We start from the raw sequence: 16,078 nt of genomic DNA on the forward strand, positions 1-16,078 counted from the left end.
GACGGTCGCCTCGACGACGGTAGAGTCAAATTTTGTGACAATGCCATTGGTGCCAATGTCAACCCCAGCAACGGGGTCTGAGGACAGCTGCTTGATGGTACGTCGTAAGGCCATGATAGACCCAGTTATGTTACCACCTGGACCACGGCCACCTCGTCAACTATTTCCATCAGGGGATGAGGACGATTCGGATGAGGGCGATCAGTCTCTTTTTCGGGATGCTCATAGTCCTTCGGAGCTCCATATAAAGTGCCAAGAGTCTGAGGAGGATGATTATTATGAACAGGAAGAAGAACAAGATCCCTCTGCTCCGGTTCCTATGATGCAGCTTCCTGTGCAGCTTGTTTCCAACCTTCAATATATGTTGGAAGACTATAATCGTCGTTTTCCAGCGTCCCCTCAAAATACTCCACGTGAAGCGCCATCTGAGGTTCCACCTCATCCTATCTTGCCAACAATACCCATGCCCACAACACCTGCACTGCCTTCCAATGCAGAAGATGATAATATGGACAATCCGGATACGGAAGAGGGCGAACTCCCAGAGGACGATTCTATGGCGGACTGGGATGATTACCAAATCAATTCGCCCGCATCACCGCCAAGGTCACCAGTCAACTCGCCACCTGTCGACATAACAGGGTTCCATCAGCTGATGGAGAGGGCAGCACAACGCTTTCACCTTCCCATGGTGGTTAGGGAAGAGGACTGTTTCTTATATGACTTCAAATCCCAGCCTCAGAAACAAGTACGAGCGGTGCCAATCATAGACTTCATATGGAATGAAGGCTTAAAATTAATGAAGACACCTAATTCTATCCCGGCGGTGCTCCCACGCCTGGAGAAAAAATATAAAGCTCCGGATTCTTCCCCAGCCTGCTTGGTGTCTCAACCTAAGCCGGACTCAGTGATCACACAAGCGGCACAGCGCCGCTCCAAGAACCCATCATCTCCAATGTCGGCGCCTCCGGACCGCGACGGCCGCCGCCTGGATGCCATAGGCAAGAAGTTTTCAACCATGGCGTCAACAACGGTACGAGCTGCAAATTCCTTGGCTATCCTCGGCCGTTATGATAGACAGATGTGGTCGGACATGGCTGCATTGGTCAAGCTTATACCGGAGGATTCAAGAGCGGAAGCTCAGAAGATCCTACAAGAGGGAGAGAGGGCGTCATCCGAGATCATTGACTGCTCTGTTGACATCGCATCCACCGGTTTTCGCCAATTGGCGGGAGCAGCCGTCCTAAGAAGACAGGGCTGGCTTCGATCAACCTCTTTTCGGCAAGAGGTCCAGGCTAAGATTTTGGACATGCCATATGACGGGGAGTCATTATTCGGCCAGCATGTAGAAGATGCCTTGCAGACCATTAAAAAGGATACGGATACGGCTCGTTCCCTCGGCACTCTACAGTTTAAGAAGCAGCCCTTTCGAGGTGCGCGCGGCCGCGGCACCTCCTCCTCATCATCATCCTTTCGTGGCTCCTCGTCCCAATACCGCTCGTACAATCAAGGGCAACAGCGGTACTATTCACAACCGCAGCAGTCCTACAGACAGCAAACTAACAAGTCATACAGAGGAAAGTCGAATTATAGAGGAAATTCAACCAAGAAGCAGTGACTCTGTACGGAAAGAACTTCCTTTTCCCAGTTGTCCTCAAGTTCTTGTTGGAGGAAAAATCTCCCAGTTCTTTTCAACCTGGTCATTAATCACTTCGGACCGCTGGGTCCTGGATATTATTTCAAGGGGCCACGCCCTAGAGTTTGTGAAGGTTCCTCCACGCACACCTCCATCCGGGCCACCACCCGCCCATCTAAGAGAGCTTTTCAAACAAATCCAAATAATGTTGAACAAGGGTGCCATCGAAGTGGTTCCGAAATATCAGAGAGGGTTGGGATTCTATTCCCGTTTTTTCCTCATACTAAAGAAATCAGGGGAATGGCGTCCCATCCTCGATCTCAGATTGCTCAACAAATTTCTCAAGACTCAGTCCTTTCGGATGCTCACATTGAAGGACATCCTCCAATTCTTTGCTCAACAGGACTACATGACAACGATCGATCTGCAGGACGCATATTTCCATGTGCCCATTCTGCCACGTCACAGGAAATACCTGCGGTTTCGAGTGGGCCACAGGGACTACCAATTCAAAGTCCTACCCTTCGGACTCTGCTCAGCCCCGCGGGTCTTTACAAAATTCCTGGCCCCGGTGGTGGCTCACTTACGACAAGAGGGTATTCAGATATACCCCTACCTGGACGATTGCCTCATCAAAGCTCAATCCTCCCACCAGGCGGCCCTCGATACCCAGCGCTGTCTCGATCTGTTCCAGTCCCTGGGGTTGTCGGTCAATGTACAGAAATCTCAACTCGCACCGACTACGTGCAAGACTTTTCTCGGCGCTTGTATCAATACGAGCACAGCCATGGCCTTCGCTTCAGCAGAGCGTCAAGAACGGATTCTACAGCTTGCGAGCTCCATCGCAGCAAAGCAGTCAGTTTCAGTCCGCATATTAAAATCCTTTCTGGGAATGGCGTCCTCATGCATCGCTTTGATCCCTCTCTGCAGACTAAAAAGTCGCATCATCCAAGAGGAGTTAGACAACCAGTGGCGCCAGGTTTCAGGCTCCTTCAACGATCAGGTCGTGGTGTCGCCCCGCATGGCTCAAGCGCTGCATTGGTGGACTCGTCCTGCCAACATCGCAGCAGGAACATCCTTTCTGTCGTCAACCCCAGATCTCGTCCTTACCACGGACGCATCCATGGAGGGTTGGGGCGCACACTTTCAAGATCTATCCGTCAAGGGCCTATGGACAGCGGCTCAACGTTGCTGGCACATCAACAGACTGGAACTGATGGCCATTTTCTTGGCGTTGAAATCCTTCCGCCTACAATTCCAAGGGAGGTCAGTCCTCATTCAGACGGACAACACCACGTGCATGCACTACCTGAACAAACAGGGCGGGACAAGATCTCCCCTGCTCTCCCGTCTGGCGCAGAGGATTTGGAGTTGGGCCATACTCCATCAGATGACGTTACAAGCAATTCATCTGCCCGGCATTTCCAATACTCTGGCGGATGCACTCAGTCGGTCAGCATCATCAACCCACGAGTGGGAGTTACATCAACCGACGCTGGAATTTGTCTTCAACCTTTGGGGTCACCCGACAATCGACCTCTTTCGCAACCCCGCAGAATGCAAAATGCCAGACCTACGCAAGCTGGTTTCCCCACCAAGGGTCGTGCGGAAATGCCCTTTCGATCAATTGGTACGGGATATTTGCGTACGCTTTTCCGCCGATTCCGTTGATCCCGCGAGTGCTGCGGAAGATGAGACAACAACCGTGCCATGTTCTTCTAATAGCTCCACGCTGGCCTCGGCAAGCATGGTTTTCGGAGTTGCTTCTCCTATCCCAACGCGAGCCCATCCTTCTCCACCTGAAGCCGGATCTCTTGACAATGAACGATGGTCGGATATGCCATCCGAATCCCAGATCTCTCAGCTTGTCAGCTTGGAACCTGAGCACCTTGAATTTGCTCATTTGAACATTCCTCCAGCCTGCAGGGAGGTGTTAGCGAAGGCAAGAGCTCCATCCACAGTGAAAACGTATAAACTCAAATGGAAGCGATTTTGTCTTTGGTGTGCTTCCGCCCACATTCATCCTGTGCACGCTCCCCCAGAACACATTCTGCCGTTCTTCCTACAACTAGCGCAGTCTGGATTATCGCACTCTACCTTAAAGGTTTTTCTAGCGGCAATATCTCGCTTCCGACAAGACGGATCGTCCTCTCTCTATTCATCCAGAGTCATGCAACAATTTTTCAAGGGTCTCTTCCGCATGTTCCCGCCCATTCGGCGTCCTCCACCCACGTGGCGCCTGAACATCGTGCTGGCTCAACTCATGAAGGCGCCCTTCGAGCCCATCCACTCTGCGGATGTCAAATTTCTAACTTGGAAGGTGGCCCTCCTCCTTGCTCTGACCTCTTCCCGCAGAGTCAGTGACATTCACGCCTTTACTATAAAGCCACCGTTCCTTCAATTCAGATCGGATTGTGTCATCCTCCGCACTAATCCGGTTTTTATACCTAAAGTGCCATCCGATTTCCATCTTAACGAACCAGTGCTCTTAAAGACTTTTTTCCCGCATCCACAAACCCCGGCGGAGCAAAGCTTACACTCTCTGGACTTGAAGAGATGTCTAAAATTCTACATTAGCAGGACTCAGTGCTTTCGCAAATCTGACCAGCTGTTTGTGGCCTACGGGCGTGCTTGCAAAGGACAATCTGTCACCAAACCTACTATTGCCCGTTGGGTTTCATCAGCAATCTCTTTTTGCCATCAAAAGGCTGGTAAGCCTCTGTCTTCGGGAGTGAGAGCCCATTCAACGAGGGCTATGTCATCTTCCACTGCCCTGTTCGCTGGTGTGCCCATCCATCAAATATGCCGGGCAGCTACGTGGTCCAGCAGGCACACGTTTACGAAGCACTACTGTCTGGAATCCATTAACGAAGCAGACACGGCTGTGGGACAGGCAGTTCTACGAAATCTGTTTAAATAAGGTGAGCCTCTGCTACTTCCCTCCTCCTGGGGTATTATTATTATTATTGCGCTTTAAATACATTGTTTGTATTACATGCAATATCAATACGGCTTGGTCAGCCGAATACTGTTTACTGCTTACTATTCTATTCAAGCATGTGAATCTATGAAAGACACCCCAAATACTGGAGAAGAACAAATGTTACTTACCTGTAAACTGTGGTTCTCCAGTATTGGTGTCTTTCATAGATTCACATGCGACCCACCCTCCTCCCCTCAGAGGCTCTCTTCTCCTCTTTCGGCTCTATGGACACTCTCGTGCTCGAAAATCTGAGGGCCTGAGCCTCTGAGGAGAAGGTTCTAGAGGGTGCTAGCGCCTGATTGGCTGGAGTTTGGACTATAAAGTGACAGTGATATGTTAGCAAAGTGATTCTTTTTCTCAATGCTTTCCTATGTCTCAATGCTATCCTATGGTATTTTTAACTTGATATGTTATTTGAACTATATATATATATATGTTTATTTGGGTATGTATATACTCTTATGTGGTTAGGTATGTGTATATGTATATATACATGATACTTATTGCTTTTTATATATACCGTGGGACTCCCACTTCGACGACGGGGAATATTCAAGCATGTGAATCTATGAAAGACACCAATACTGGAGAACCACAGTTTACAGGTAAGTAACATTTGTTCTTCTCCTTGACACCTTGCAAATAAAAACAGGAGGTACCCAAGGACTCAAACTCTCTCTTCTTCAGTGTATACATGAAACTATTACCAGAGCTAATATACAATTGCCAAAACAACCTCAAAGCTACAGGCCTTTGGTTGATATTTAACTATCTTCAACAAAATGTATTGAAATCAAAAATATTCGTTTATGGAGAATAGAAAAGTTATGATTGTTTAACACTATGGGCAGATGAAGTAGATCCACCCCACAAAAAAATAAAATGGCATACAAATCCATGGAGTTGTCATCGACTCTTTACTCTGTGTTCTCCAAGTTGGCAAACTGATTGACTTTCAAAACTTTGAAGCTACTTTGTTGCAAATTCCCCATCAAGAGGATCAAGCAACAACATCATTTATCCTCTCTAAAATTGTGCATATTGACTACTACAGGATCCCTCTAAGCACTATGAGAACTCCATAAATTTCAGAACTCAGCCCCCCCCCCCCACACACACACACCCACACCCTCCACCCCCAGCCTCCCCAACCGAAAGCTCTCCACTGGATCTACCGGTCGCAAGAAGATCTTCATTCAATCTGTTATGAACATTCTCACAATAAGCTATAAAGGTCAGTCTGTGGATTTATACTACAGTCTAGTACTACGAATATTCATTCAATAATGCATATGGCACCAGTATTGTCTCTGTACAGACTGCCAAATTATGGGAGTCCAACTAAAATAAGAGCCATCATCAACTATTTAACGGTTATAATTATGGTAATGAACTGGCTTTTCCCTATTTGACCACCATAAATACTCTTGACATGCCATCCAGTAAAAACAGAACACACAACAAGAATAAATCATACTTTATATACAAACAAAAGCTATGTATAACTTCTTAATATCTAATGGAATATCGCAATCAATATTAGCTGCCAACAGCTCTTCTCTAGCCCAGTCCATGTATAATAAAATACAAGGACTATCGAACAAAAATACCTCTTTTTCTACCTCTGAAAGGTGCATGAAATTCTACATACACCCACTATATTGTATTAACCCAGTGCACAAAAATGACTTATTAGTATGCCATTGAATACCTTACATTGTCTTCATGCCTTGCTCCCCTATTTAACTTGTGTTCAAACGTTTGTCATCATTTGAATCTTACAAAAAACTACATGTCCTCTGACATAAATTCCTCTATGTACTTGTTTAATTTGACCTCATCCCCATACACCAACCTCCTTCCTTCTTATAAACTGGTGATCGCTTGCCTGCAATTAATCAATATCCTAATTCTTGTCTATCCTAACTATTCCCTAATCATACTCTATACTATTTATTCTTCCCACTGATCATTTGCACAAACTAAGATACCCTCTCGCCAGCTAGCATTCACCTTAATTTGCACTGGTTCCACCAGAAACGTGTCTGGGAAGAGCATGGGTGGCTACCTTCAAGAATACAAGACTAGACTTATGAACCAGAAATCACTAAATTAACCATTAACCGTTGATTTCGTGGTAGCGTGCTTCTCGCAATAGGGCCTCAGCAGGGTAGTATTTGCAATATAAATGGAATTACAATACAGTAAGAACCACAAATTATCTTCACTTTAGCCTGCTAGTTACACTTCATGTTAAGCACATTTCAAAAGGAATTTAAACACATTTGAATAAATGCAATTTCTCATTGTAGTCATATTACAGAAAACACCCCTTCAATAGCAAATAGTTGCACATACTCAAAACCGCCATTCCTTTGGTCCATCTGTGTACACACAGGAACCCCTTCTGCTGCTACATTATCTCTGAGAACATGTAATAATTTAAATAATTTCCTAGCCTCAAAATTATTTCAGAATTTGAATCTTAGTAATATATTCATCCTGGAGAACGATTGTTGGGAGAAATGCATTTTTTCTGTGTTATTGCTTTTGGTCATTAAAGTCCATTATTTAAAAATTCCCGGACTTGTGAAATGTGTACTGCATTCATAGGCATCATAGTTAAGTTTGGGAACCATGGTTTTTCATCTTTCTGTTTAATATTGCTGTTGGAGATCAGGTAGTCTGTAGCTTGATGGGAAGTGATGTGTCTTGACCCGCTGTAGAAATCTGATTTGTGAATGTGCAAGTAAATAATAAACACTGTGTAATATGTTGTTGTTTTCCTTTTCATGGCCTCCTCTATTACCTTATTCTGTACGTTTTCTTTCATTTTGTTTTTCATTTTTTGCATTTTCACCTTGTGAACGTGTATGTTTATGTAATATGTGGTGAATCATGTACAGACACGAAATAGTACCACACATCTGTTGTTGCAGAAATTGCCAGACAAGCAGCACAAATTAAATTACTGCGAAAGCTTCAGAAACAGGAACAGACCAGAGCAGCCAAAGAAGCAAAAAAACAGCAAGGTAAAGAAAGTATTAATTAATACAGTACGTAAGTGTAACTATTTTTCTCACCATCAAATTCTTCAGTCAGAATGTGCTGAAATTAATTCCTTGTTCCTATTTTCAGCAATCATGGTTGCTGAAGAAAAACGCAAGCAAAAAGAAGAAATAAAGATCCTGAAACAACAGGTACATATTATGCTTTCAAACCTAGCACATGGTGCATTTAGCCATTGGCAATCTCATTTGGGCTAGGAGTAAACATGGTTCTGACAATTTCTTAGCGGATTTGCACCTTGTTTTGTTATCTCTCCTAGGATACCTTTTCTCACATGTCAATCGACCTACCATTTTATGAACTCCGTTATGTGCATACCGACTGCATGTATAGTTTACTTTATACACCAAGTAGTCCCTGCATCTACTACTTGTACCACATGTGAATGGTCAGAAGTCTCTATAATATCTTTCAACAAAATTAAATAGGTTTCTGCTTTAAAGTTCCCTTAAAAGGAAACAGCAGCATTTGATGCCTAAATTTGCCACTGCAGTTTTACCCTTTTGTGAAGCAGTGAGTAGCAGAATTTACTTTTGACAAGTTCATTAAGTAATCATTATGTCAAATACAGGAGGATGAAAGGCAAACTCCTATGTCCTTTACAAATGTTATTTCAAGATGAACATACATAAAAGTGTAATGACATCCTGTTCCTGGTCCTCTGTTTCAAGCCTGCCAAATAAGTATATCTGAAGCCTTTTGGGACGCTCCCATCGTATTGCCACTCTGTTACATCCTCTGAGTGGTCGCTGGAGGTTGAAAGCTACGTGCCACACCTGTTCCGCCATCAGACTAACATACACGGCCACGGCTATTCCTGCTCTGCGGACGATTTCACTGGCCGCGAGCCCACAGGAATGGGCAAAAAAGACCCCAAGCAGTGAGTACTGTCCTTCCCAGCAGCCGTAGACAAACCGCGGGAACCCAGCGTGGCAATGGCGGACAGTGCTCAAGGCTCGGCAGGAGCGCTGGGCACGACTGCATCTCACCAAGATTTGCTTGCTGAACTCAGGACGGGATTCAAGGCAATCAACACCAGATTTGACATGCTTGTTAAGCGCTTTGATACTCTGGGTGCCAAATTGGACATTCAAGAACAACGACTTGACACAGCGGAAGGTCGTGTGTCGGACCTCGAAGATGGCGCAGCTCAATCAACGAAACGGTTGGACCGAATGAAGAAGATCCTAAAGGACCTCGCCATCAACAGTTGCCGCAACAACCTCTGTATTATTGGGATTCCGGAATTGACCAACACAGGCAGACTGCAAACCTTTGTGGAATCGCTACTAGTAGAAATATTTGGAAAGGACGCCTTCACACCTGGGTTTGTAGTTGAACAGATGCACCGCACCTTGGGCCCTCGCCCCAATCGGGGTTGCTCGCCTCGCTCCATCATTGCCCGTATAATGAACTTCCGCGACAGGGACACCTTTTTGCGCCTGGCTAGGGAGCGAGGAGTACTCGTCTGGCAGGGCTCCGCAGTGTCCTTCTTCCCGGACTTTACCATCATGGTCCACGAACCATGCCGCAAATTTACTGGAGTTAAAGCCACGCTGCGTAATTTGGCTCTTAGGTATGGCATGCTGTATCTGGCAAGGTTGCGGGTTGACATGAATGGGCGTTCCCAAATTTTCGACACCCCTACAGACGCTCAGACCGTTTGTAAATCATACAAGGGTACGGATAACCAACGGAGAGATGGCGGTCTAGATTCATCCCTTCCTCACAGTGGTTCGGTGGCCAGCGTGGAACTCTTTTCCCGTGAATGAACTGTGCTATGGTATTGCTATAATCCAAACACATGCCATATAGTTGTGTATGGTGCAGAATTTCGACAGCATCATGGTATTTTTTATATGACTGTTTATGTAATGCTGGGCCCACTTGGAGCGTTGCTTCCCCCCTAGGTGCGTAGCACAATGTTCTATTCTCCGATTCAAATGCATCGTTTATTGACCCTGTTGTTTTGGAATAGGCAATACCCAGGATGCATTCGGGTATTCCATTCACAAGGGTATGAGAGGCAATACGTTACACGTTTAACTGTGTTCATACAGTAGTACGATTAATTAGAGTGTCCACGTAGGAGCTTGTATTCTTAGTTCTTTAATCTTGAGATGCTTGGAGTTCGATACAACCACAGCCAACGTGTTTCGCCCAAGCATGGGCTTCTTCAGGGCTGTTTGAAATCATACAAAGGGTAATAGCTTTAGAATTTATAGATTTACAGATTTGAAAGATTTTATCAAATTAATACAGTGTGTAAAGAAAAAATATTGGTATTGTGCTCAGTGGTTTAGTGAAAGAATCAAAGTACACAGATGTCATGTTGTTTACTGCCTGGGGACCTATTTAGAAACATGAGGGGGTAACAGATTGTGTGGAGTGAAAGGAGAGTAAAGAGAAAGAGTATCCATAAAAGGTGACCAAGAAATCTAATAGGGTAACCATCTAATGTGAGCGAAAAAGACTGAGAAGGGCAGTGATATAGAAGATGAGGATCCCAGAGGAATATGGAGGTGAGCGTAAGGAAAAAACAAAGCTTACCAAAATGTGACAGCCAATATAGCGCAAAGGCGCATGAAGTGTGTATTTTTAGGGTATCGTGTAGTCAAGGTGGACCTAAGAAAAATGAAAAATTACTGTACATGACTACGTCTAGGATGGAGTTAGGGCAAAGAAGAGGTAGGTAATGTGAGTGGAATTGAGAAGCCACTGACCTCACAGAGCACTTGCTCTGATGTTGATGGGTGATTGAGGACACTAAGTAATGCCTCATATTGAACAAGATCCTGGGTGAGTTGATCTAAAGAGAGAAATGGCAGACAATAGGAGCTGACGAGAAACTCGGTTGGTTAAGGGCAATACAACAGTTGGCCAAAGAAAGGGTAATGTGATGAGGAAGAAATCCCGGAAGTATTTGAGTGACCCGGGCACCGGAACCCTTCCAACATGGAGGAATGACACCGCCTTTGCAGTCTAGTCTCTCCGCTCGCGCATATTGCCTACACCCGGAAGTATTACACAGATGGGAGCATATAAATACACTCTTAGCATTTCCACTCGTGCACCGATTTACTCCGACGGATACACCGGTACAGAAGGCTCCCTACTTAGGACCTCCTACACAACAATTTAAGTAAGTTCTACCTTGGCTACCAGTGCAGCTATCGGGGTTCTTTCACTGCTTTTTCTTGTAATGGTTTCATTTTCAATATTACCGTTTTCCCTTAACAGGGAGTACCATGCGCGATCGAATAGAATATTTTTTTAAATAACCATAGCACTTACATTGAACGCTGTCCTTGCGTTCTCGTTGACTGGTAACGATAACCATTTAAACTTTAATTATCGTTTAAGGGTTAAGGCTTATTAGTGTCTATATACCCTGCGTTTTACTTGATATTGCCACTCTTTAACAGGGGCAACCTTGTGCGATCGAATAGAATATATAATTACTACAGCACTTACTATGAGCGCTGTCCCCGCGTTCCCGTTGATTGTTCACAATAACTATTTAAACTCTCATTATCGTTTAATGGTTAAGGCTTATTAGTGTCTATATACCCAGCGTTTTGCTTGATTTTGCCACTATCAAGAGAGGTCACCGTGAACCTTTTAGGCACTCACTTATTTTCCCCGTCTCTTACTGTTGGTCTTTACGTAGGATTTACGGGCCAGAACACGCACTGATAAGTGCTTCTTGCCTTGTTCTCTATCCCCCTCCCCCCCGATCTCCTGCACGCCGAATGCTCATCCTCTTCAGGAAAGCCACACTAGGCTGTTAATTCGATGAACGTTAGTAATAACAAATAACGTTCAAAGTTCTTATGACTCCGGTTCCAAACATGACACTTGCCTTTTGTCAGCTATCATGACCTCATTCATTCATCTTCTACTAGACACACATGGCCGCTGCCCCTGAAATAACAGACCACTCACTTATCTTGCTTATCTCCTGGAATGTGCGTGGGCTTAACAATCCTAAAAAATGTTAACACATGATACAGTATTTGCAGCGACATAAGATGAACATAGCCTTTTTTACAGGAGACACACTTGCCCAAAGCGGACACTACCCATTTTGCAACTGGATGGGGGGCCCATTGATTTTTCTCCAACTATAGTACTTATGCTAGGGGCTCCGCGATCCTCATCCACAAATGTCTCCCCTTCTCTTTGACATGCTGCCTGACTGACCAAGAGGGGCGCTACACGATAGTGGTGGATAGGTTGATGGGGACACATGGTCACTTTGCTAAGTGTCTATGCCCCAAACGTTGACAGCCCTGACTTCTTTCATGACCTGGATGCCAATCTAACACTGGTGTGTGCGGGCGGGTTGCTGATGGGCGGGGATTTCAATCTACTCCTAGACGGCTCCATCGATAGCTCATCAAATGCAGCTGCCCCCAATCCTCGGGCACGGCAGGTTTTGTTGGACATTTGTGCAGACTTTCAGCTTACTGATTCATGGAGAACACATAAACCCGCGAATCTGGGGTTCACCCACTACTCGGCCCAACATGACACATGGACCAGACTAGACTTTTGGTTACTCTCCCCCTCCCCTACCACTTGGTACGACACAATAGACTTACTCCCTCGTACATACTCTGATCACGCCCCGGTAGTGCTGAAGCTCCGACTCCCGAGGGCCACGAACGGCAATGGAGGTTCCTGGGTCGAGCCTTAAGGGATGACTTATTTGACACTGAAATTGGAGATGCCATTGAGGAATACTGCTTGCATTATTGAACTTCGGTCTGCTTACGGGGTTATATTGTAAGACACGTCCGACATCAGGGACACTTTGCTAGCCTACTACGAACGCCTGTATGCCTCCAAACCGACACACACCTCCTCGTAGTGCGTAGAGTACGTCGAGGAAATTGCGTTAGTTTACCTGGAGAAATACATGCAGGACTTCCTTGCAGAACCATTCTCGAAAGACAAAATAACAGATGACATAGCTGCGCTGAAATGCACTACCACTCCCGGCCTGGATGGCCTAACCGGGGACTTTTATAAGTAATATAAAGATGCCCCGGCCTCGAAACTTATAGAAGTATACCACAAATCTTTAGAGAGAAATCACCTACCGCCGACCCTGTGGGAAGCAGTGATAGTTTTGCTCCCCAAACATGGCAAAGATCCCTTGCTCTGCGGGTCGTACAGGCTGCTATCCCTCCTGAACTTCGACTACAAAATATTAGCAAAAACAATCTCGACGCGTCTTGCTCTATTGATGGACAAAATTATATCCCCTGTACAGTCTGGGTTTGTCCTACGCAGATCTACCTCTTTAAATCGCCGTACGCTTTTCGCGGTTCTCCATAGAATCAATCTGGCCACTCCAGCCGCGGCAATATTACTGTACGCCGAGAAGGCGTTAGATTCCTTCGAGTGGCCTTTTCTGTGGACAGTTATACGCAGGCTGGGCATACCCCCCCACCCTCGGAAACCCAGCCACCCCAACAGACCATGCACATAACCTCAGGATCATACTGGACTCATCGCACACTATGAATGGCCAGATCAACGACGTCTCCTCCGCATGCTTCAACACCCTCCATATACTACGGAAAACATTCAAATGGATACCACTCGACTCCAGGAAAATGGTCACTCATGCCCCCTTCACCAGCAGACTCTACTACGACAACACCCACTATGCCGGAATCAACAAAAAACTCCTCGGCAAACTCCAGACCCTCCAGAGCGCTGCGGCCAGACTAATCCTCGAAATTCCACGGAGCACCCAACACCTCCCCGACCTCCACTGGCTCCCTGTTTAAAGAAGAATAACTTTCAAGCTGCTCACACACACCTACAAGGCCCTTCACAACATCGGATGACAATACCTCAACAACTGCCTCTCCTGCCATACCCCCAAGAGAAACCTCCGCTCAGCCGACCTCGCCCTAGCCACTGTCCCACACTTATACAGGAACAGAGCGGGTGAAAGGTCATACTCCTACCTCGCAGCCAAGACCTTGAATGACCTCCCCCTCCGGCAAAACCAGACACTGCACCAATTCAGGAAAGACCAGACACTGCAACAATTCAGGAAAGACCTCAAGACCTGGCTCTTCGAATTACCCTAACGGAGCTGCATACACCCCCTCCCCCCAGCGCCTCGAAACCCTAACGGGTGAGTAGTGCGCTTTACCAACCTTGATTGATTGATTGAATGTGGGATTTTCGTCTGCTATGTACTTTGCCCATGCAATACCCTCTTGGTTTGGCTCACCCAGTCAATTAATGGTTGAGCTTTTTGATAGCTGCAAAGCGGATGTTAAAGGGTGGCTTTTATTTTTGACAATTATAGCAAGTAAGTAAATCATTTATTGTTCAGTTAATTAAAACCTTAACAGGAGCGCAACCAACAGTGCAAATCCGTATCAAATAATTAAAAACATGATGTTTGCAGAAACATGGCTAGCAATTACAAACATAATGTAGGTTAAAACATTGAACTCCATTGAGGGATGGAGTTAGTTAAAATTCTGGAGAAAGTGCAAAAAACTGCAGACAGCTATGCCATAGTTAATTCAAATGTAGAATAGCAGCAACGTAGGGAAGAAGTACAAGAGAAAGTTTCTTTTTAAACAATATATTTTATTGATTTTACATGATATATACCGGGCCGTGACCCGAAGAATACATTTTGATGGATATAAGAGGTGTGGCTCCACGGCCAGGGCGACTAACTCCGGAATCTGGGGATCATGGTTCGATCCCTGGTGCCGGCGGCAGATTAGCCCAGCACCATGTGACTCTGGGCAATAGCGTGCTTAATCTTCCCGACGGCCCCCAGCGCCTAGAGACCCTTATGGGTGATTGTTCGCGCTTTACAAATGTGGATTATCATTATTATCATTATTATTATTATTATTATGTGACACTGTATACATCTAATTGTAACTTCTGGAAAACGTCCATACATAACAATAACAACATTGCACAGTTCCTTTCAAATCCCACCAAGTCATAATTGGACAATTGGATATGTGGTCTGAAGGTTTTAAACGATATTCCTGATTGTATAATGAACAATCTCATCAGGGGAGCACAGCCTATCAGGGTTCTGAAGTGATATGGGGGGGGGGGGGGGGGTAGTTCTATCCCCCTGTAATCCGCTAGTTCTATGCCCCTGTAATCCACACAAGAGAAAGTTTTAAGAATACCATATCACTAACTGTGTAGATAATATGGGGGGGGGGGGTCAAGGGGGGTGGGAGTAATGCAGAGCGTTGAATTATGCACATCACTACTCTACCTGTACATGCAACAAACATAGGCTGTTAAAAGTGTTTTTGGGCAGGGATAATTCATTGTGTTGCATACCAAAATAATTACCTGTGTTGACGTTTTGTGGCAAACCTACTGCTGTTGTAGTAACTGTGCTAGAACATGTGTGCTTCAGGGTGAACATTCCATGGTGTTGTAGTTTTTGCTTTCTCCTGTTGGTGTATTTATATTGTTTAATTAAAAGACGCATGTGCACATGCTGGGCACTAGGTGCACCAAAAAAAAACAGCATCAGGTTCACCTTTTGCGTTGTGACACATGGCTCTGATCAGTAACTGCATGGAAGGCGAGGTACAAACACTCAAAACTCGTGCTGCACTATTTGGACCACTAATGTGCGTTAATTAGTACAGTCCGTGAAATCAACTGATAGTCCTTCTCTTATCCCTCTTCAAATTGTTAGTACACAATCATTCCAAGCTCCAACATAGCTTGTTATTATAACTTTTCAACTTGCTGCACAGCCGCCACAATGCTATACAACATATCTTAAACACATTGGCAAAGCCAATAGCTCAAGTTAAACAGTTAGAAGGTTCCAAAGGTGAGACCCATTGCCTGTGTCGATGCTTGTTGAAAACTAGACACCTGGAGAATACAGAGTGTGCTCTCACCAGGCTCTATTTCCCAAACGCACTTGCAACCTCAAACCTTGACTAAAAAAACACTTTTCCCTCACATTTCTGTGCAGGAAAGTTCAGGAATCTGAGGATCGAAACTATGCCACCCAGAGTTCCCAAGTGTCTCCGGATAACAACGGCACCCCACTTATGCAGGTGGGTCGAAAGACAATCACACAAAAGGCCCTAAATCTTTATGTGCAGACATCAGCTATAAAGGTAGCTGATGTATTTGAGGCCTTGCTGGGCCTCCACCCATGAAACCCTACCAATTATATACATTTACGAAAACTAGACACCTAAGGGATTCCACATTGGTGTGCCTCGCATGAATCCCACAAGGTTTTCTTACCCTCAATGCCTTCCAAACCTCAAACTTTGCCTGAAATCATTAATTTTTCTTATGTTTCTGTGATGGAAGTTTCCTAAATCAGGACGAATCCTCAAATTTCC

The 16,078-nt window shown here is 45.2% G+C and overlaps 1 protein-coding gene across 22 annotated transcripts in view; it reads left to right on the forward strand.

Annotated features, from left to right (window-relative positions):
- Positions 1-16,078, forward strand: part of BAZ2B (bromodomain adjacent to zinc finger domain 2B) — a 1,481,286-nt gene that overhangs the window by 780,526 nt on the left and 684,682 nt on the right. For all 22 annotated transcript variants that reach the window (XM_085645472.1, XM_085645482.1, XM_085645489.1 and 19 more), the window contains 2 exons: positions 7,559-7,651; positions 7,758-7,819. In XM_085645472.1, the coding sequence (XP_085501598.1) occupies positions 7,559-7,651; positions 7,758-7,819 (155 nt within the window). The remainder of the gene's footprint in view (positions 1-7,558; positions 7,652-7,757; positions 7,820-16,078) is intronic.

The sequence above is a fragment of the Triturus cristatus genome, chromosome 3_1, assembly GCF_964204655.1.
Source record: "Triturus cristatus chromosome 3_1, aTriCri1.1, whole genome shotgun sequence".
Lineage (NCBI taxonomy): Eukaryota > Metazoa > Chordata > Amphibia > Caudata > Salamandridae > Triturus > Triturus cristatus.